Below are 20,999 nucleotides of genomic sequence, written 5' to 3'. Positions count from 1 at the left end.
ATGAACACTGAATCAAGAATGCGTCAGTCCTGAGTTAGGATGCAAGTGGCTGCTCTATGCATCCTTCATTCAGAGATTAGAGGAAGCAGTTAGAGAGCAGGAGGCCTCAGGTACACTCTATCTGAATGACATCACCTTGATGGATACATGAGTTTCTCAGCTTTTTCGTTCCGGTACGGTCCCAAATGAATCAATGTTTGACATGCAGTACTTGAAATGTAAGCAATTAGTAAACCAAAATGTCTTGATCCATCAATGACTATTACAAAATTGAATTCAATATGGTACCAAACAGATAATTCCTTTAATGATTTGCCATGATTCACCCAGATAAGAACCAACCATTTTTTCTCTGCAGATATTTATGTATATGTATTCTAAAAAAGATTTTAAAATACTTTTCTTTGCTTAATATTGATTTTTTTTCAGAGAAATTCACATTCCAGATTGCACTTAGATTTGTGATGAATCTTAAACATATTTTAGTGTGTTTGCAATGCTGACCTTTAATTTAAAATATGCAGATTTAAAAAGAAAAAGAGAATTATCCATTTGAGAACAACATCATGCAGTCTATCATCATATTGGGGATACACTGAGAAACCAATCTTTCAGAAAGATCTTTCTGAAGAGAGCTTAATTATATCTTCAGAAATATTTGTTAAAAGCTTTATTGGTAAAAAGGCTATTATATTGAGATAGCTCCACTTCTATTAGATGCATATATAGAGACTTTATTAATATCTATTAATTCTTTCTACCAGCCATTCATCTAGTGTTTCACATTTTGTTAAAAAAAAAAGAAAAAAAAAAAAAAGACAGGCTGGTTAGGAAAGAAATGGGTCATTTTAATTTTGTGGTAAATCACAATGACTAAAAAAGATTTGCTCTATTCCAAGTCACAGTATGAAAGGAAAGCTGGGTAAAATGAGTGTTATTTAACACTAAATAATTTCATTTCCATGACTTCATCGGACTTACATATCAGCTATTCAGAAAATAGTCCCAAAGAGAGTCTTTAATTTAAACTGTCTGATGTTCTTTTGGCAGTTGCAGTGAAACCAAGAGATTTGTTCTCCAGAAAACTTGGACATCGTTTCAGCTGAAAGAAAAGTGGGGGGTTTGTTTTTTTTTAAGGTGGACTTTACTGCAAGTTATTCAGTTACTGTCAAGCAAATAGTATCTTTTCTGGAAATGATTATAATTAAGCATCATCCTTCTTTCAAAAAAAGCCTATTATCTTTTAAAGAGTAGGAATTGCTTTCTGTTCACAAAAGCTAATGCACAATGAAATGAATAAATACCATACCTCTTTCTGAAAGCAATTTTTAGTTTAATGGGTTTAAATGCATTAGAAATAATTTTGCCAAATTGGATCCTTTGCTTCAAGCTATAACTCAGATATATTCCCAGAAAAGGGTGGAATGGAAATGTGAATAAATTAATTTTGTTTTGACATAGCAAAATTAAACTCCCTTTGACTGTCTAGAGACGGAAATACTTTCAGATAAGTCTTCATAAGCTTCTTAGGAAATGAGTTCTAGAAATGGTGGTTTACTGGAAAGTAAAATGCTACTAAGAGAAGTACTGAGCCCCTATTCAAAGTTTCTTTCAAAGCCAATTGTTTATACTTTTCACCGTCTCTAGGTCTGGATAAGGTGCCAAGGGACCTTCCCCCCGACACAACTCTGCTGGACTTACAGAACAACAAAATCACTGAAATTAAGGAAGGGGATTTCAAGAACTTGAAGAATCTTCATGTAAGTGTAAAAGTAAACTGGCATTTGTTACAAAATTGGGGACAAAAAGTGGGTTTGGTCTGATACTCATTGTTTTTGACAGAATACTCTGTGATTACTCTCTACCAGCCCAGCCTGTTTATTTCCTTTCCCATTCCTCTCCAGCAAAACTCTCTTTTCCTTTTCTTGCATCACAGAAGTTTCTCATCTGTTTTCATCCCCTTGTGCCAGTGGTTCCACCCTGTCTCCTGATCTCCATTGCAATTTCTTTCACCTATTTGCCTACTTATGTTCTCACTTCCTTTGGCACAGTGACTTGGTCATTTCTATTTAAAAAGCAAATCCTTCTCAACCCTGCCACGTCACTCACTCACTACCATATCCCTTCCCATTTCACTTCCTTATTGAGCACTGTATTTACCACATTTGTCAGCAGATCTTCTTTACTAATTTTATCTTAAGCATCTTTTCAAACCACTGTCTGTCCTTGGCACTACAATGAAACTATTTTTGCCAACTCCCTCCCAGCAAAACTCCATCCTCATCCTCCTTTACCTGCTAGTATCTCCCAACTCTACTGTCTGTTTTCCTCTTTGCTAAGTATTTTCCATCCCTGGTTTGTATGACTGGGTTTTTTTTGTTGTTTCCTGGCTCTTCCCTTATTTTTCAAGTTTCCATCAAAGAACTGCCTTCCTCTGCTTCCAAATTTTTATTTCTCTGTCTGAGGTCCTCCTCCCTTGTTTTTATGCTTTAATCAACATCTTAAAATTCTTACCTCATAGACTTGCCTCCTTTTTGTAGAAATGTCTTTCTTTCCAGATCAAAAAAAGGGTATTACTTCTCTGCCTTTGAAAGTAATACCCCAACTGCGATGTATTTCAGAATGCTGCCGTAAAGATTATTTTTCTAGCCTTTCATCAACTCAATTTATTCTGTGTATTATTCCATCCAATCCTTTTTGATTATAACAAATATGAACTATTTGCCTTCACTTTCCTGGCACTTCACAGCCTATTTCAATTCTGTTGTTTCCGTTCACTACCAAGAAGCCAACTCCCACTCTTGATCAGTACATGATGCCGATGCCGTCACCCAAACAAGCACATTTTCAAACAGCAAACTACATGATAGCTCCCATGCTGTCACTCGTACTTGCAAGAAATATCCTGTAAACATTTCTCTCTTCAATATCTTTCAAGTTTCTTCTTAAATCTCTGTCCTAATACAACATCAAGAAAAAAAATTTAAAACCATTTCTAGGGTTCACAATGCCAATATATCCACAGTGGAGGGAGCTGCATGAGTAAAACATGATGGGATTTGTGTCATCTTATTTTAGCTGAAGTAGGTGTCTACACCTGAACTAGTTATGTGGATAACATTTGCAATCAGCAATTTGTACTAGAATGAGGTGACTTATGTCCCAGAGTTGGTTTTTCAATTCCTCTGCTTAGCTAATAAACCCAGATTTGACACCCTAATTCCTGCCTGCTTATTTTTGCTTTCTTCCACCTTCAGGGAAGTCCTGTGTTTTCAGTGAAGATCACATTCTGGGTGCAAAAAAGAGCAAGTCCTTGTCAGTGAAGTTAGTCTTTAGCAGTCCTTCATGACACCTCATGAAATGAGTCAGAGCATGGTACTGCAGATGGAAAGCGCTGGCCCCAGTGACTTCTGCCTGCTTGGCATGCCATGCAGGTTTCTGCTGTACCTCATCCTGTGCCTGAAGCAGTTGTAAACTATGTCGTACCATGGAGGTTAATTCCATGGAACTTTTTATTTCTCCTATTACAGCAGACATAATTTAATAGTACATTAAACAGGTGACTCTTCAGGGAGAAGATTCTTTCTTCCTTTTAATCCCCAAAGTACTCAGTACACGTTTAAGGACCAGTGGAAATCATACAGAAGAGTGACAGCTGTAATGTAAGTATTAACAAATGACCTTTAAAACAATGCAGTTTTCCTGGATTTACTCAAGAGAGAGGAAGAAGCTTGTTATCTCCTCCCCAAAATAATAATTTACTTACATAGTGCACTTATGTAACTATGCACCTTTACTCCCAGCAGGCATCATTCTTCTCCTTGTGTAATATCTGGGAATGATTCCTATTCCCCCTTGAAATTAAATATTATTCAGAGTTATAGTGAAAAGGGAATAGTGCTTCTAGATAAGTATATCTCAAAAGCTTTCTTGCTGATAGAGCTCTATTGTCACTTCTGTTATAAAAAATTATATATAATATGTTTATATATATATATATATATATATATAAAACAGATACATCTTTTAATCATATTCCCTGATAAATATGGCTTGGGTTAGCTCGGCAGCATGATGTTCAAAAGTGTCTAGGCTTCTTAGACTTTACTAAAACAGAAAGATCTACACAAATTGTAGCTATTATTGTTCCGAGATCTAAGACCTTTAACACATGCAGTTCACCTCTTGCGTGAAGTGACCACTAAATACTGAAGGGAAAAATTCCCTAAATCCCAGTTTCCACAGGTCTTGAAAAAAATGGAGATTAAATTCAGTTTATTCCTTCTGAATCTAATCCTCACTCCTATAAGCATCACCTACCATAGGTGTACTAGTTTTAGAGGAGACTTTCATGAACAAGTTGGGTTGAACGTAACTTCAACTTATGCTGAAGTCTAGGTAAAGCAAGGAGAAAAGAAAGGGTCTACCTATACCTTTGTCAATGGCTTTTCTTTCTGTACAAATATAGCTGCTTAAGCTCTGAGTGTACAAGACATGGAAATAGACGAGAAAGAGGAATTAATATCTACAAAGATACCCTGTGTAAAGCAGAAAATTTTACTGAGGAGAAAAAAGACCAGTTAAAATTTGCAGCTGTGGAAATGTGACAAACAATCAGAAAAAAAAAAGCAACTAAGAGAATATGTATCTGCAAATAGCAGATGCCTGCAGAAGGATGGCACCCAGAAAGCTGTATATTCCAGAGTCAATGGTTCTGGTGCACTTGATATTTTAATAGTTTTCAATTAATCCAGGAAAAAGTAGCTAACCTATGAAAGTTTTACTGTAAAACCCGGTGAGACTTCACAGCATTTAAAAATGAAACATCAGCTATACCTTTTATCAGAGCACTCAGAAGGACAGGGAAAAAATTGGAGAAAGTCTTTTTTTAGGGCTGCAGACTGAGTTTTGCAGTTTCGGAAAATTATCTGATGCTATGTAGAAGACATAGTCATGATTTAGATCTGTGTCAAAACAGTTAAAAAGATGCAACTGGAAAAGACAGAAAAAAATCCTTTATAAAGCTGTCAGAATTTTCCAGGCAAACTGAAACTTCTGGAGAGAGTACAGTGCTTTGACCCCGTGGACATTATAAAGAATCCAAAATGTTACAGGAGTAAGCCCTCATGCAGACTGAAGTGGGAGTTTACAGAAACAGCACACAGAGTTGCATGCTCTGTGGCAAAGCCAAAACAAACCAGCATAATGCCTGGCACTTGGAAAAAGAGGTAAAAGAAACTACTGTGTATTAGATCACTGTAAGAACAGCACAAACAACAGAATAGTAACAGAACCCTTTTCTAACAGGAATTTTTCAACGGCACAGTGTTAGTACCGCAAAAGAAGATGAATGCGTTATTGGCCCAAAATCAAGTGGAACATTGATTAATTTAAGCTGGCAGAGGTATGCAAAGCCATGGTTCTGCATACATCAGTGCAAACCCCAGTTATAGTTATGCTGAAAGAAAAGACTTGCACAAAAGAGAGAAAATTTGAACTTGGGACTTAATGTTATGACCATATTGCCTCTAAGGGAATGTATGTATGACTAAATGTATGAGTAAATAAGTGAAAACACAAGTTGTAGTAATATCAGGGGGAAAAATAATGTATTTGGTTAAAGATATTGCATGCCCTCACTTTTTTAGCAAAAGAAGGCTCCCTGTGGAAGGACAAGAGCCCACAATAACTGAGGAGAAGTTTAAGAACATCTTCCAGGGAGACAGAAAACCTCCTAACAGATCAAAAAAATATGAGTGAAAGTACACAGTCTTCTGATGACTCATTACAGCTTCAGTTCCCTTTTCCCAGGCAGAATCAACAGAGAAGTTGAATAAACATGCTGCTCTGCAAATCACAGAATGAAGGCTCAGCAGCTACTCGCCTTATGTAAAAAGCCAAAGGCAGAAATTTTTGTCCTGTTTCTACCTCTGAGTCCTATTCCCGTTATCATCAATAGCATATAGTCTTAACAGGTGTGAGATACTTTTTTTTTTTTTCTAACTGGTGCATCTGTAGGTTTCTGACAGATGTTCTGAGCAAAAATGGGGTTAATCTTTTTGACATACAGCACTCCCCTAGAGAGACACCATTTCCTCAGACTCTCCTTTGCATTGTACTTAACAACCGAAGCAAGTAATATGTAACATGGAACATGCATGCAAAACATTTTTAATGTGTGGAGGGCACAAGATCTTTTACTGTGAGGAAAATGGTAAAATAAAACATCAAGAGGCCCCCAAAATTTTGGAGTCAGAATACTAAATTAAAGATGAAGAAAAAGGGAGATTCTATAGAATGCAACAGTAAAACAAAGTACACAAGTAAATTATGATAAAATAGATGAGAAAAATGCTTGCCTCGGTAGACAGGAACAGGGTTGAAAGGTTCTTTGGAATGCCAGAGCATTAGGATTATTTTTTATTAGAGTAAGAAAATGTAGAAGACTGGGGATTCTCACAAGATTCAGCTGTTCCCTGGTCATCTGTGCAACTCATGTTACACAATACTTATCAGTGAGAGCTCCAACTTTGTAAAAACTAGATCCACAGCAGGTTCTTTGGCTTAGAGAGATTATCCAAGAAGGCACTGAGGATGTGATCAAACTGCTTTCCACAGTCTCCTTTCCTCTATATTGACAGGCTGTTGTTTCAATGCCTTTCCATCTCCATCCACACAGTTTTGTCATTTTTCCCTTTTTCTTTTTATGTCATCCCTTTTTCTCCATCTTAGCTGCATCCACTTCATTAAACTCCACCAAAGAATTTAAGGAGCAAAGAAAAAGAACCACATTACCTTCATGTTTTTCATGGCCTTTTCTACCTTTTTCCTTTTCCTGCTTTAACTCTGTAGATCATGAGCCCTTTAGGACACCTAACATCTGGAATTCTGTTCAGAGACCTCCTTGTATTCAGAGGCTGTTGGCTCCTTCAGGTTTGCCAATGTTTGTGGTTTTCTAAATGACATTTCAAATGAGTGCTTGGTTTGTAAAGCCCTATCTCCTTCTATAATACAATTAGACAAGAAAGTCAAGTTCTGTTTTATGTTTTGGGTTTTTTTTCCTCCCAAGTATGTATCCAGTCCTAACAGTTTGAAGAAAAGCTTGACTGTATGTCCGGAATATGAGTATGATTTAATCACCAAAACCATAAGGCAAACAAAAAGAAAAAAATTTATTCCTATTACTTTTATTTGGATGTCTGACTCTTGAGCTTACAATTCTTAAGGCATTATTGTTCCTGACAGCCCTATGAGAAAATAACAGGTAATAATGTAATAAATAACCTAGGAAATTAAAGAAATTTCACTAGGTCAGTAGATTGACTTTTCAGTGTAAACCTGAAAGGTCGCACGCATCATTAGAGATTTGATGTTAAGTAAGAATACCATCTCCAGCTGGCAAACCAGATATATTATGGCAGGTAACAATTTGCTGATCATTTTACAGTTTGCTTCTAATTTTGGCAAGACTCTGTCTTCAAACCATTCTCCTAAACTAAGAAGGACAGACTTAAGGGTAGCAACCCCACAGCACAATCGCCTGAGGTCCTTACACAATCATGCTACTTCAGAAGACTGGGCTTTATTCCCCCCAGCCGTGGCAAAAGTCATAAGCTTTGGGACCGTCGAGAAGAACACTAGTTCCTACCTGATTGCCATACACTCCCTGTGCAATTTGTCAGTGTGTATTTTGACAAGAGCATGCCAACAAGTGTTCCAAGACCTTTCTGAATTGTGAATCCTCCTTTTTGTTTCCGGGAATAAATATTTGAGGCAGAAACCAGGCCAGAGGGAGGTAAACGGCCAAATTCCCACTGACTTCAACTGAGCCAGCATCTATTCCTGTCATACAGTGATTTTTGTTTTTCTTACTACACTAATATCAGAGGTGTTTCAGAAAGAACTAAGCCAGCTTTGGAGCAAAGTTTGGCCTTTTTCTTTCCTCTCTCAGCACCACTTAAATTAGTATTCATGACAGCATGGTCTGTGGGTATTACCACAGTGCAATATATAATAATAAACATAACAGGGTCAATGTTTACAGAGAAAACTTCATAACACATATGAAGTCACGGGGACAAGGGAAAAGGCTTTATCCCAGGAAAATGGGGATGGAAGCTATTTTTTCTCTTATCCATGGAAACTTGCTATGAACCCTCTGGTCCTGATTAAATGGTGTCTTTGATATCATATTTATTTGATCCTCTTTATTTTCTCCTTCTTTCTTGCCTTTTTTCTTGCCTCTTGTTAAATATGTCAGCACCCATATCAAGTCATCCTGAAAGCTGTGTATTGGTATGCTCAGTGTTTTTTACTGAGAATTGGTGATATACCTCAACCTTTTTTTCTTGTTTTTGAAAATTTATTTTAAAAGAAGTATGTTTTTTCCACTCCAAAAATGAATGGAAACATGGAAGACGGTGGATTTTTGAAAGAAGCATCAATTCCTGTGACTCCATTCAAGTATTGCCCTAAGCCGTCATATTTCTTTCATCTGCGAAATAGCTCTATACTAGCAGCACTATAAGTGGCAGCTGTGGCCCAAGGCTCAAGCACTTTCAGCACTTTGATATTGACCCTAAATTTTCGCTCCTAGAATTTCTTGCTCTGCACAAAGTTTGCGTACACAGTTATCCTTTAACAAGATAAATATAATGCCCTCTCATGCCATTTGTGCTTTATTCAGGCTGCTTAGTCCATATGGCATGTTTTTGCCTAACATCCCTTCCTCAATAGCACTGCCTGCAGATGTTTTCCCTAGGTTTTTCTCCTCTAGTTTCTGTTTTCACTGACCTCTAAATTCCCCTGAGTTTTTTATTTTATTCTATTTTATTTTGATTTTAACTTTTGTTACAAGCAAACCATAAGGGACACATTCAGAGAAAAGTAAACAAGAGCACTCCAAGGCTAATAATTTCTTTCTCTAAGTCTTGTATATAATGGAGTTATTGTGAAGTGGAAGAGGAACACGTGGGTATGGCTTGCCAGGTGCTATGCTGCTGTGTTATCCTCATCATTTGCTGTTGCTCTGGGAGACAGTAAAATTTCTCTTGTGTAGTATTTTTTTTTTCTTTACAGCTACCCAACAGGGTGAAAAATAATGCAGGCTTAAAACAGCAAGAGGAGGGACTTACACAGCAGGGGTTAAAGTGAGAAATGATGTCTGGGTACAAAAAATGTTGAAAACTACAGGCTTGTAATACATTCCCACCTTACACCACCATACATACATTGCCACCCTGAAATCACTACTTTTAAACATACCTTTGGTAGATACCATCATTTGTAAGTGAGAACAATTTTCTGAATGTCTGAATAAAGCAGAAGTTTTATGTATTTCCCCGAGATAACACAGACATATTCAAGAAAAAACATAGCAAAGCAGAACAGATTAATCCTAGATAATTTCTGGTTCTGGTCAGGACTAGCAGTTCTGCTCTGAAGGAGCCTTAGCAATTCTGTTAACATCAACTAGTCATGGAATATTTACATTATAGGTCCCAAAGGAATGTTGACTTGGATATCTATGAAAAAAATCCATGAAAATATCAACAAAAAATAAATAATTAGCAGTAACACATGTAGTTATCATATTTATGAAAAAATAATGAAGGGCACTAATTTTCAAGATTTAAGCTGTATCCTTCATCATAACTGTCCCAGTGTTGTGCAGGTAGCTATATTATACTAAGGCTGGAAGATAGATCTACTTCCAAATTCTGGCAGCAGTCACTCTTAGGAAACCACAGTTGATGTGTCCTCATGGCACGTGTTATAATTCTGATTCAAATAAAAGAGAACTGTAGCCATAGCTTCCACTGGCCAATATACTTATTTTGGGAGAGGCTTACTGTGAGTGAAATATTCTGCTGAACTGTGAGTGACCTTTTCTACCTCCTCTCACAAACGCAGTGTTGCTAGCTAGCATGCAAAATTAAAACCAGATATGCACAGCTTTACGTGTACTCTTGTGAAATGACCTACAGCCAAAATGCTGTTTGCTTTGCTCAGGATGCGCTGCAAAAGGAGTCCACTGGGGGGAAAAAGCATCAAATGCAATTTTAAACTATCTTCTCACTTCTCTTTCAATTTTTGTGACAGAGAGGTGCTGTCACAGACACTGACAAACTTCTTGGCACTTTTTTAATGCTTAACTGATTGCTGAAAGTGTGAAATGCTCATTTTATCCACCAGGAAACAGACAAAAGTTTAACTACAAAAATATTAAGAGTATATTAAAATACACAGAATATTAACTGTAATACATGTAATATATACTTGTGATATAGCAGCAAATGCTTTCCCGTGTTTCTGTAAGCAACATGACGAATTTAGTGACCAAAGCTATTTATTACTATTTATTAATATCTCTAGTAAAAAAAAATAAGTAATGCTATCTATATCTATACATCCCTTCTATGTCATTCATTGCACAAACATCTAACGCTGTAAATCTGATAGATAAGTAGACAGAAAGCAGCTGGAATGAAAAGAATCATTGCCATATATGAAATCTCTTCCACTAGACACATTTCTTTTTTTGACATTAATGGGACTTTCTTCTCTCTTTTTATGTCATAGCTGGTTAAACAATAAGAGAGTTAGCAGTACCACAAAATTAGAGTACTATTAGAGGCATATGCAGACCACCTATTTCAGGTACCTAAGGGAGCTGCCATGGAAGCCTCTCCTCCCTGCCTGTGTAGAGGGCTACCTTGAGTCTAGATATCATAATAGTTGACAGAACTAAATTAGGCTCCTGCATATTAAGCAGAATGAATATGGTCCATGATCTCTAACTGCAGGACTTACAGTATGAGGCTTCAATTTTCAAATTGCTACTACAGTAAGCAACTCTTTCTTACTAAATTACTTTAAGAAAAAAAAAGGTTGTATCTCTGCAAAAGCAGATATCAACAAGCAGACAGAAATCTAACAAGTGCAATCTATAAGACTAACAGGATAGTGGTGCTTATATATATATATATATATAAAGATAGGCGGTACCTTCGCTGTATTCAGTTACAGAATTCTCTGCTCAGGAAAAACTAAATAGTATGTTTGTTTGATAGTGGATAAAGTATAAAAATATCCTCAGAGTAAAAGAAACAATTACTTCCCTTCTTCTCCCCCCCAGAAAAAAAAAAAAGCAAACATGCAAATAAAAGTGATAATGTTACTAATTTTATGTGAATGACTTGTTCTTCACAGCTTTCAAGTGAAAGGATTGTACTTCATCTTGGATACAGATTATGATTCTCAGGGTGTTAACAGAAGCTGCATGTACCTCAGCAACGAGATACCACCCATAGTTGTTTTGCAGGTCTTGTTTATCTTTTGCTGTTTGAGAAGCCCTCAATGTATTTATTTTAGTACTGCGTTGCATTTTCTTCATCTCACTTGGTTGGTCATCAAAAAGATTTTATACACTAGATACACTATTTTTTTTAAATGCTTCATTCTTAAAATAATTTTCCTAGTGGTCATCTTATAGATCTCCTTCGTTATTACTCCACAGGCATTGATCCTCGTTAACAACAAAATCAGCAAAATAAACCCAGCAGCTTTTGCTCCTCTGAAGAAGCTGGAAAGACTTTACCTGTCAAAGAACAACCTGAAGGAACTTCCAGAAAACATGCCAAAGTCTCTTCAGGAGATACGTGCTCATGAGAACGAGATCTCCAAACTGAGGAAAGTTGTCTTTAATGGATTGAATCAAGTGATTGTTCTAGGTATGCACATGAGAAATTATAACTAAATCAACCTAATGTACTGCAGAGTTTTCCAGATGTTGTTCTTAGTTCACATAGAGTGATTTTATGTGAAAAGCCAAGAAATGCTCCAATAAGTTATACCTCCAAATTAGCTTTAACTTGGTAGGCACCTGAAGTTTAACAGATATAGATGTATATGCTGCAGCCCAGCTCACAAACATGTTTTGTTGGCAGAACTAGGCACCAATCCTCTCAAGAGTTCAGGCATTGAAAATGGAGCTTTTCAGGGGATGAAGAAGCTCTCCTATATCCGTATTGCAGATACCAACATTACTAGCATCCCCAAAGGTAAGAATTTCAATTAATATTTGAGAGATTTGTGCGTGTAAAATATAGTAACTTCTAGTCAGCCGGAGTAACTTAAAAATAAAGAAGTAATTGAAGCCTTTTGCATCAGTCCCTAAAGTATTCATAATTGGACTGCTAGTAAAAGGGAGGGGTTTTTTTCTGTTGGCTTTTATTGGCTTGGCAGATGTCATTTTTCCATTATTAGAAGCTCCACAAGAGGTGCATTTTCAAAGGTAAGCCTTTTTATGTCATTTTGCTTTTTTTGTCTCACTGCTGAAATATAAAGTGAAAGAATCTTTTTGCCCTCCAGCCCTGCTTCGCTAACCTGAACAGCATTTTACAGATATAAACCCATGTAGTGGGCTTGAGCCAAAAGACCATTCCCGCACAAAGCAAAAACATTTGCTTTTTAAAAAAGTACTTCATTTTAAATTACTACAAAATAAAAACATCTTCAATATAACCTATTCAAAAGGAAAGAAATACAAAATGTTTCCGACCTAGAGGAAATTATAGTTAATTTATTCATGCTTCAGCCAGCAGATTGTTTTAAAATAGCAGTACCTTTTTGAAAGTTTATATTAGTTGTTATTTCTTTCTTCCCACATTTCCTGTTTTGGCTGTTCTTTTGGGGGACCTCAGACAATGAAAATATTTTGCTCCATTTTTTTTCCTGATAAATTCTCAGACTAGTGGGTGCTCTACCTAAGATAAGGTTAAAATTATTTCCCCTCAGCTTTATAACCTCAAGTGCTGCTAGTGTTATTTTTTACATATATAGGAACCAAATGTTTGTAGATTTAAGCATGTGGATAACCTGGATAAAATGAAGGCTCTTTCTCTTACACTATTATATATGTCCCATTTATATAATCATGAAGACTGAAATTAATATCTGTGAAGAATTTCATTTATCTATTTTTTAAGAATTTTGTTGCATGATGACCTTAGAAACCATATTGTATTTCATTTCAAATAAATCGTTACTTGAAAAATCGTTGTTTTCAGGTTTCCCTGATTGTGAAAGTTCTTTGTTTAAATGAAATAATTTTCAACATACAAATTAAACAATTGCTATCTCTTTCAGTGTTTAGTAATTCATGGAAATGGTCTTGGCTGTGCCTGGTAAAAATCTTTCTGTTACTGTAAAAGAGTCTCAGTATAACACCAGTCAAGATCACTAAAAAAATAATAAAAATCCAGTTTTACCAAAAGTAATTTGATGATGTTCTCTTTCAGGGCTTCCCCCATCCCTTACTGAACTTCACCTTGATGGCAACAAAATCAACAAAATTGATGCTGACAGTCTGTCTGGACTCAGCAACTTGGCCAAGTAAGGATTTGGGTTTTTTTATCTCATACAAATATTAGCTGAAACCATAACTACTACCCATACAATTAGAAAATATTCTAGGCTTCATGATCATGATCACCTTTAAAGCAGTAGAAGTTAGCAGGAAAAGTTTCTGACGACTTGCTTGCTGACTTAGCAAAGTGAAGCACATCTTTTTATCTAACCACACTTTACAACTATCTTCAATTATGAGTGATGTATGTCTGCAACAAAGATGTCTTTGTTTTTTAAGAATATTTTATAAAGAAATTATAATTTGATCAAATACGTTATATTTTTTCATTGTATTTCCATGGATTGTTTATGCAGTTTTTATGGGACATTGCATTGCTTATGGGGGAAAAAAAACCACTAACGGACCAGAACTGCTCTTAACAGTATTTCCTCTGTTTCTCAGAAAAGGCAAGCGTACAATGAGTCCAATAATGTGACAAAGAAGAATCATACGATATATGTGAAAAGGTGTGATTGCACCTTGAGGGTGATTGTACCTTAGTAATCTGTAAATATTTTGTTGAATAAGCTTCTCTAACTGTAGGGAAATGTAAGAATTACTGAAAAACAGTCATAGACATACAGCATTATTCATGAATTAGTTCACATTAAATAACATGCTAAAACAATCATATGAGACTGTAATAAATGGCATTTTAGTACTACGATACTTTACAATATTTCTATGAAAATGGAATCTTAATTGATCTGAAAGATTGTCTTATTCAGATCCCTGGATCTTCATCTTAATCATTCTGATTGTCATAATGAAGGCAGAGAAGAGAAATCAGTGAAATATTATCGGCCAACAGGAGTTAAATTTACTACTGTTTATAGTAGGTTGGGCTAAAATTTAGGGCAATGAAATACATTTATTCATTCAGTATGATATACGTATAATTTATATAAATTTGCACATTTTGAACGTGGCAGTTCCAAGTGATCAGCCTTAGAAAAGCTTTCTAGAGCTTGTAAAGTAAAGCATTTCAATAAATGCCTGATGTTCGGATTTGATCGCAGATTCATCCTTGCTCAAAAAAAGGGTCTGCTCCTGGATTTTCATGGATTTTCATCCTGTAATTACAGACTAGGGGACTATGAAGCAGGAATTGTTAACAATAGCAGCTTAGTATAAAATGTAACATTCTCCACAGAAATGATAAAGAAACCTTCCAAAACTAAAATGAGATTCTAGTTACTTAGATAGAGAATACCATTTCCTGGACTGTGTGTAGGTCAGTTGTCCTGGTGATAAGCGAATTTTGCTGTTGTTTCACATTAATCCTTGGAAAAAAATACAGACACCACCACATGGATGACATTGTTGGAATTCCTTCTTAAAACATAAAGTTGCATGTACCAAGTGCTGATAGGTTATTAAAAATACTTAAACTTGGGCTGCTCCCATTGTGGCTGTACTGAACTGAGGAACAAGATAGTGTTGATCGTGGTGTGGATGTGTGGAGCTGCTCAGAGAGGGCACCAACTTTTAAATGGCCCATGCTCAATCAGGCAACCTAAATATACTTGGAAATCCTCTTTTGCAAAGCTGAAAAATAAGGCAGAGTGAAGATTTGTTGGAAAAAGAGTGTGTTAGAAGTAACAGAACAGATAGATGAAGAAAGTAAGGAGCAACAGGAGTCATTCTCCAGAACAGCATATGGGATAAATTTACGGGTCAGTATGCTTTACCTTACTGCTTCACCAGTCCCACAGAAACAAACTATCCAAAAAATAGTTTTTATTTATTCACCTAAGACTTCAGGAACACCAGTATGGGATCAGAGCACCCTTCTGGAGTGTGCCATCACTGCCCAACAGTGTAGCAGCTAAAGCACAGTCAGCCTTTGAGGAACAGGTCAGTTTATTGACTGTCCGTGTCTTTGGAACTGTAAACTGCTCCACACGATAACTCAGTGTATATCTGCAGTTTATTTATTGGCTTTCGAGTTCTTGCCTTCTAGTAGACCAGCAATATTTGTCCTTTTTTTGTTTGTTTGTTTTCCTCGTAAAATTACCCCTAAGTCCTTCAAAAGTCTTCACATAGTGCTGCAGTGGAAAAAAAGAAAAATCCCATGAATGTAAACTGAACAAAGACTCTACTGGTTTAATGCAAGAAGGAGCTCCCCGGGAGGGTATACACATTACACAACTGATGTTACTAAAGTCTAGAGTCTGCTAAAGTTTATTAAAGTTTACTTGAAAGATCCAGCTACATACAGCAGAAGTTGCATCAAGTGCTGTATAATGATGATGTTCAGCTGCATGAAGTTTGTTAAAGTGCATATGATAAAGTGCATGTATATATAATATACATACATGTTTTTGTATATACATAATAAATATATATATAATATACAAGAGTCATTTTCCAGCTTCCTCCCTTTCTACTCTCATGAGGAAAAGAAGGTAGCTGGAGACCATATTCTTTCCTAGCACTCTTAATCAGACTGTATTTTACACACTAATCTTTTCTTATTTCATTTGTAAACATAGCCCCAAGTAATTGAGAGTTCTTTTGGGTTCTCTTGTAACACATTTAGATGAGACATAATTATACATAATTTCACTGCTTGTGAGAGTTAAATCCATTTTTATTCAGGCTCTTCCAGTTCTTACTCTTTCCCTATAAGACTTTTTTCTTGCATGAGCTATTCCAGAGTTAGATCTTGTCCATCCTTATGATGTGCAAGGTGGTTACTTTTGTCTCAACAGACCAATAGCAAAGCCAAACCTGCTTTTCTCATGCTCTTCTCCTTAGGTGTGACGCATCTGCTTATAGACCTGAATATCTAGTGAAAATATATTCTCATATATGTCCACCAAGAATTTATACAACTGTCTGCCAAAATGTTTATTCCTGATCCTTCTGAAAACATCCACTATGAGCACACAAGTCCTCTGTAGAAATTCTGTAGGTCTCCAGACCAAATTGTGCATGTAGGATCAAATCCCCCAAACTTTACTAAATCTTGATGGACTGTACTCAGAAGGATTTTCTTCTAATAACTTTTAAATGAGAGTCATGAAAAATGTTCCATGACCAAATTTTTAGTAAGGATATGAGATAATGCAAACTGCATTTCTGAGTGAAGTAAATCCCTACTGATGTCAGTGGGAGATCTTATTAAGCTCTCATTTAGCTCTCAATAGTTTAACAACATTTCAATGTTTAACTAAGTATGATTATGACTTTGTGTTATATAGTACTAGTTATCAAAGATATTTCTTTGACTGTTTATTTTTTTAAAAGAAATAAATAAAACGTGTTTCCATTCTTGAATGACATTATTTCTGGAAACATCTATGCCATAAAGACCAAACAGGAGTTTTTAGCTCTGTGATTTTATACTAGGTCCAGATTATGGCTTCTGATACTGGCACATGCCACAAAGATTTGCAGGTAGTAGATTATTGTGAATCAGGCTTTCTCTAAAAGTATTAATCCATAGCAAGTTTTGTTATCATCAAGATTCTGATTACCTTTATCAAATTCTTTATTTGATTCATTAATTAATAAATCTCAGAGCATTTTTTTTCCTGGAAATTAAAAATGATTGCTTAAAGAAAAAAGATAAAGCAAACTAGATGAAGTAGGTTTAGCCTTTGTAGAAATAGTTTCTCCAAGGACAACACTTCTGCTGACACCTCCTGCAGTATAACTACTGAGTTCCTCACTACAACACAGAATATTGTAACATGTTATGAGTTAGTCTTGAAAAGATTCAATAGTTTGGTGACTGCAAATCTAAATAGTATCAGCACAGAAATACACAAGTAGGACCAAATTTTACAAGTTGGACATAAATTGTTCCAATAAGCCCAGAATGTGCATGCATAAAGCAGGAAGAATGATTGTCTGGTTAAAGCTCTGGAACCTGGGAGAAATGTGTGCATGTCCCACTCCTGTGTGCTGCGGAGCAGATCGTCATGTATGACTCAGTTCTAGCTTCCAGTCTGTAAAATGGCTATAACTGTATCGATATCTTAGAAACCTGTGGTGAAGATTTAAAAATAACGGTTCTGGTGACCCTGGGTTGTGTAGTTTGACAAAGAAAGTTACAGCCAGCATTCCTCCTGTCACGCAAGAAACTTTTATTCAGCTTTTAAAGAAAGACTGGTACCTACTGAGGTACATATTACATCTTACAGTGACATTAGTCACTGAAATATAAAAGTATGAAGTGAAGTGCTATGAGCACAAATTGAATGACGTCATGGTAATTATGATAGTTCACATCAGATGTCAAACTTATCTAAATATACTTATCTAAACTAGTTCTCCGTAGTAACTCTAAATCTCATGAATAATTCTGCAAATTAGCCAAGTCTATAGTACAGCAGTAGTGTATAGAAGCAATTAGCCTATGAAAGATGATTATCTGCTTTAACATCATTTTTGTTTTTTTGTTTTTTTTTCAGACTGGGTCTTAGTTTCAACAGTATTTCTTCAGTTGAAAATGGCTCTCTTAACAATGTACCTCATCTGAGAGAGCTTCATTTGAATAACAATGAACTTCCCAGAGTACCTGGTGGGCTGGGTGAGCACAAATATATCCAGGTAAGGTTTGTCAGACTGCCTCATAGGGCAACATTTGAAAGATTCTGAATGATATTTCTATGGCTATTTGATTTTGAACAAAATACACAGTAATTGTGCAAAAGGCAACCTGATGCCAGTTTTATAAACCACTGAATATGCACTGAAAAGTTGAAAATAACAGGAGGACTCCTATTCCATGCTGATTTATGTGGGAAGGCATGGAGGTATATAGATCTGTAGGTGTGCATTTATATCTCTGTGTACAACAAATGTGAAATTATTTGTGCGTTTTTATACCCTCTTCGCTCAGGATCCTTCTTTCTAAGAATGCTTCTACACTTGCAATTGTTTTAGGTCTACTCAGTGTCATTTTTCAACCTTTCCCAAGAACCTTCCCCTTGGTATCCCACAAAATTATGCCTTGAGGGGGGCAAAGAGAAGCAATATGTGTTTCACACCAGCAATGTTTTTAAAGTCGGTATGACTGAATAGCTGGAAATATAGTCGTCTTGGAATCAATTACAATCTGACTTCACTGGGAGTAAGATTTTATTGGAAAGAAAGCTCCCAAAGAATGAAGACTCCAAATATAAATCACCACTTGCATGTAGCTTGGGAAAATTCATCAGAAATGGTGACTTTGTAGCAAAGTAATATCCATCAGCTAATTTAAATTCTCATTAGTGGTTGTTTTGGCTCTGAGTCCTATACAGTTGCATTTATGAGAATGAAAGCATTAGTGTTTGAGAGAAACCAATTAGCAACAAATAGATCCTTTATATATTGCACATGCTTCTGAATCACGCACTATATTAATATTTTCACCTCTATGACTCTTGTTTCAGTTACAATATGATCAAATAGTATGGTTAATAATATTACTGAATTCTCTTGCACAATTTCTCCTTTTCTCTATAAATTTTTCTCTATAAATTATTTCAAATTGAGTATAATCTTCATAGTTCAAAAAATAAGCAGAATGAAGCATAGGTTTGAGAAAACTGACATGTTGTTACTCTACATATTGTACAATACTTACCAACTATTTGATGTCAAATGATTATGTCCTTTAACCTGTTTATTACTCACTTACATACTTCTATACATTTCAGGTAGTCTATCTTCATAACAACAAAATTGCTTCAGTTGGTATCAACGACTTTTGCCCTCTTGGCTACAACACCAAAAAGGCTACCTACTCCGGTGTGAGTCTTTTTAGCAACCCTGTGCAATACTGGGAAATCCAGCCTTCTGCTTTCCGATGTATCCATGAACGCTCTGCGATACAGATTGGAAATTACAAATAGATTTCTAAAGATGGGGTTCAGTTGTATTTCAGCTAAAGTACCTGTTGTAATAGGCCTGTTTAAAAATTGTTGCTAACAATTAAAGCCAAATCCCAGAAACTTCACTGTAAAGTGGAGATGATCCACTGATGTAAAAGAAATGAATCATTACAGATGTACAAGATCAAGCATACCACCAAAAAGAATTGCTGATTGTGCTTTAATCTGACTTATTTCAGCCTTCTTTTCCAGCATGCTTTCTGTGGTATTTATCAGTTTGCTAAATGCTACAGGTTCTCAGATTCCACTGTATATGAGATTCGGGGTAAATATTTGTCAAGCTACAATATATATTAAAAAAAAAATATAACAATTGAGGGTATTTTTATAGCCACACAAGAAAAATGGTAGAGGAAAAAAGATGACTCTCAACCTATTTTTTATTCTTGGGGAGAGTTAGCCCCTTTAAACTTACTTCAAGCCCTGGAGGTTTAAAATATCCACTATAACACTAAGCTAATTCTGAATGTATCTATTTAGCAGAGGCAAATAAAGTTGTTGCTAATGTCATTATTTTGGGAAAAATTAAAATAAAGTCATATTGTACACATACTTCTTTTAAGTTTGCCATTCTTCTTAAGCAATGCTATTCAGGGTTAGGTTAGCATAATCCTATTGAACAAAATAAAGAATAGTTTGCAGTACAAAACATTTAACCTATGTCTGGATCTCACTAACTAAATCTCTCTAGGACAAATCCCTCTCACCTTAGTCACAAGAACAGTTTCACTGATTTCGGTGAGACTGCATTGCAGAGTAAGGTATTAGGGTTTAGCCATCAGTACCAATCCATGTATATACCTAAACCAAAAATAACAGCAGTTCACTGTTCACTTGTTGTGCAATGTACATTGGTCTGCATTCCTTACTGCTCTCAGTATTTAAACTATGTTTCTAATTGCCAAGTAGAGATATGCAGGTTCCCCATCTGAAGAATTTGTGGGATTTAGGTTATAAGCAAAATCATAGCTATAGTGAAATATGAGGTGAAATGACTCCAAAGCCTAGCTGAAAGTTGCTGGGACATCATTCATAGAAGTATCTTCTCCGAATGATTTGAAAGCCCTCTGCAAATTGGGATTCTTCAACCCATACCAGTGGGTAGTAAGTACATCAAAGGTAGGCTGCACATTTCTACTGTCAACCTACAAAGTCAAACATATGCTCAGTTCAAATGTCACACTAAAATAGTCTTCTGCAGCCTCTTAATTCTCCAAAGTCAATCTCTCTAATTTGTAAAACTTGTATGTCATTTATATTAAAGAATACTGTAATACAGGCAAACTCCAAAGTGTTTGTCTTTATTTTCTGTTTTGATAGCATAATATAGTGTGTCAGAACTTTAATTATGATTAAGTCCAGAAAAATGAATATCTTTACGTAGCAATGGTTAAAATAAGAACAAGTTGTGTGAAAGTTCTCTTCCCTTGCAAAACAGAAAAATAACATCGCCATGCTTAACAGTCATAGTTTTTGTTTTTAATAAAAGAAATATATTTTCTTTATAGTTGTCATTTTTTTAGGCACTAAATAGTTGGAAATGATAGCAAATCACTATAGCCATAAAATACTGAAAGAGTGTCATTGCACCCTTGTTTGATATGTTTTTTATATATGTCATCAATGAGTTCCCCCTGTTTACATCTGATTTTTCTTCTGTTTTTCTCATGTTGGGGGTATTATTTTTAAATAAAAATAAC

At 35.7% G+C, this 20,999-nt stretch overlaps 1 protein-coding gene across 1 annotated transcript in view; it reads left to right on the top strand.

The window, feature by feature from the left end:
- Positions 1–20,583, top strand: part of DCN (decorin) — a 40,704-nt gene extending 20,121 nt beyond the window's left edge. The window contains exons 3-8 of the mRNA XM_026104131.2: positions 1,648–1,760; positions 11,519–11,732; positions 11,949–12,062; positions 13,302–13,395; positions 17,833–17,971; positions 19,066–20,583. Coding sequence (XP_025959916.1) covers positions 1,648–1,760; positions 11,519–11,732; positions 11,949–12,062; positions 13,302–13,395; positions 17,833–17,971; positions 19,066–19,260 — 869 coding nt within the window. The 3' untranslated portion in view covers positions 19,261–20,583. The remainder of the gene's footprint in view (positions 1–1,647; positions 1,761–11,518; positions 11,733–11,948; positions 12,063–13,301; positions 13,396–17,832; positions 17,972–19,065) is intronic.
- Positions 20,584–20,999: the final 416 nt, after the last annotated feature.

This window comes from Dromaius novaehollandiae, chromosome 1, assembly GCF_036370855.1.
Source record: "Dromaius novaehollandiae isolate bDroNov1 chromosome 1, bDroNov1.hap1, whole genome shotgun sequence".
NCBI lineage: Eukaryota > Metazoa > Chordata > Aves > Casuariiformes > Dromaiidae > Dromaius > Dromaius novaehollandiae.
The sequence above is the reverse complement of the archived record's forward strand: the minus strand, read 5'-3'. Positions and strand labels throughout refer to the sequence as shown.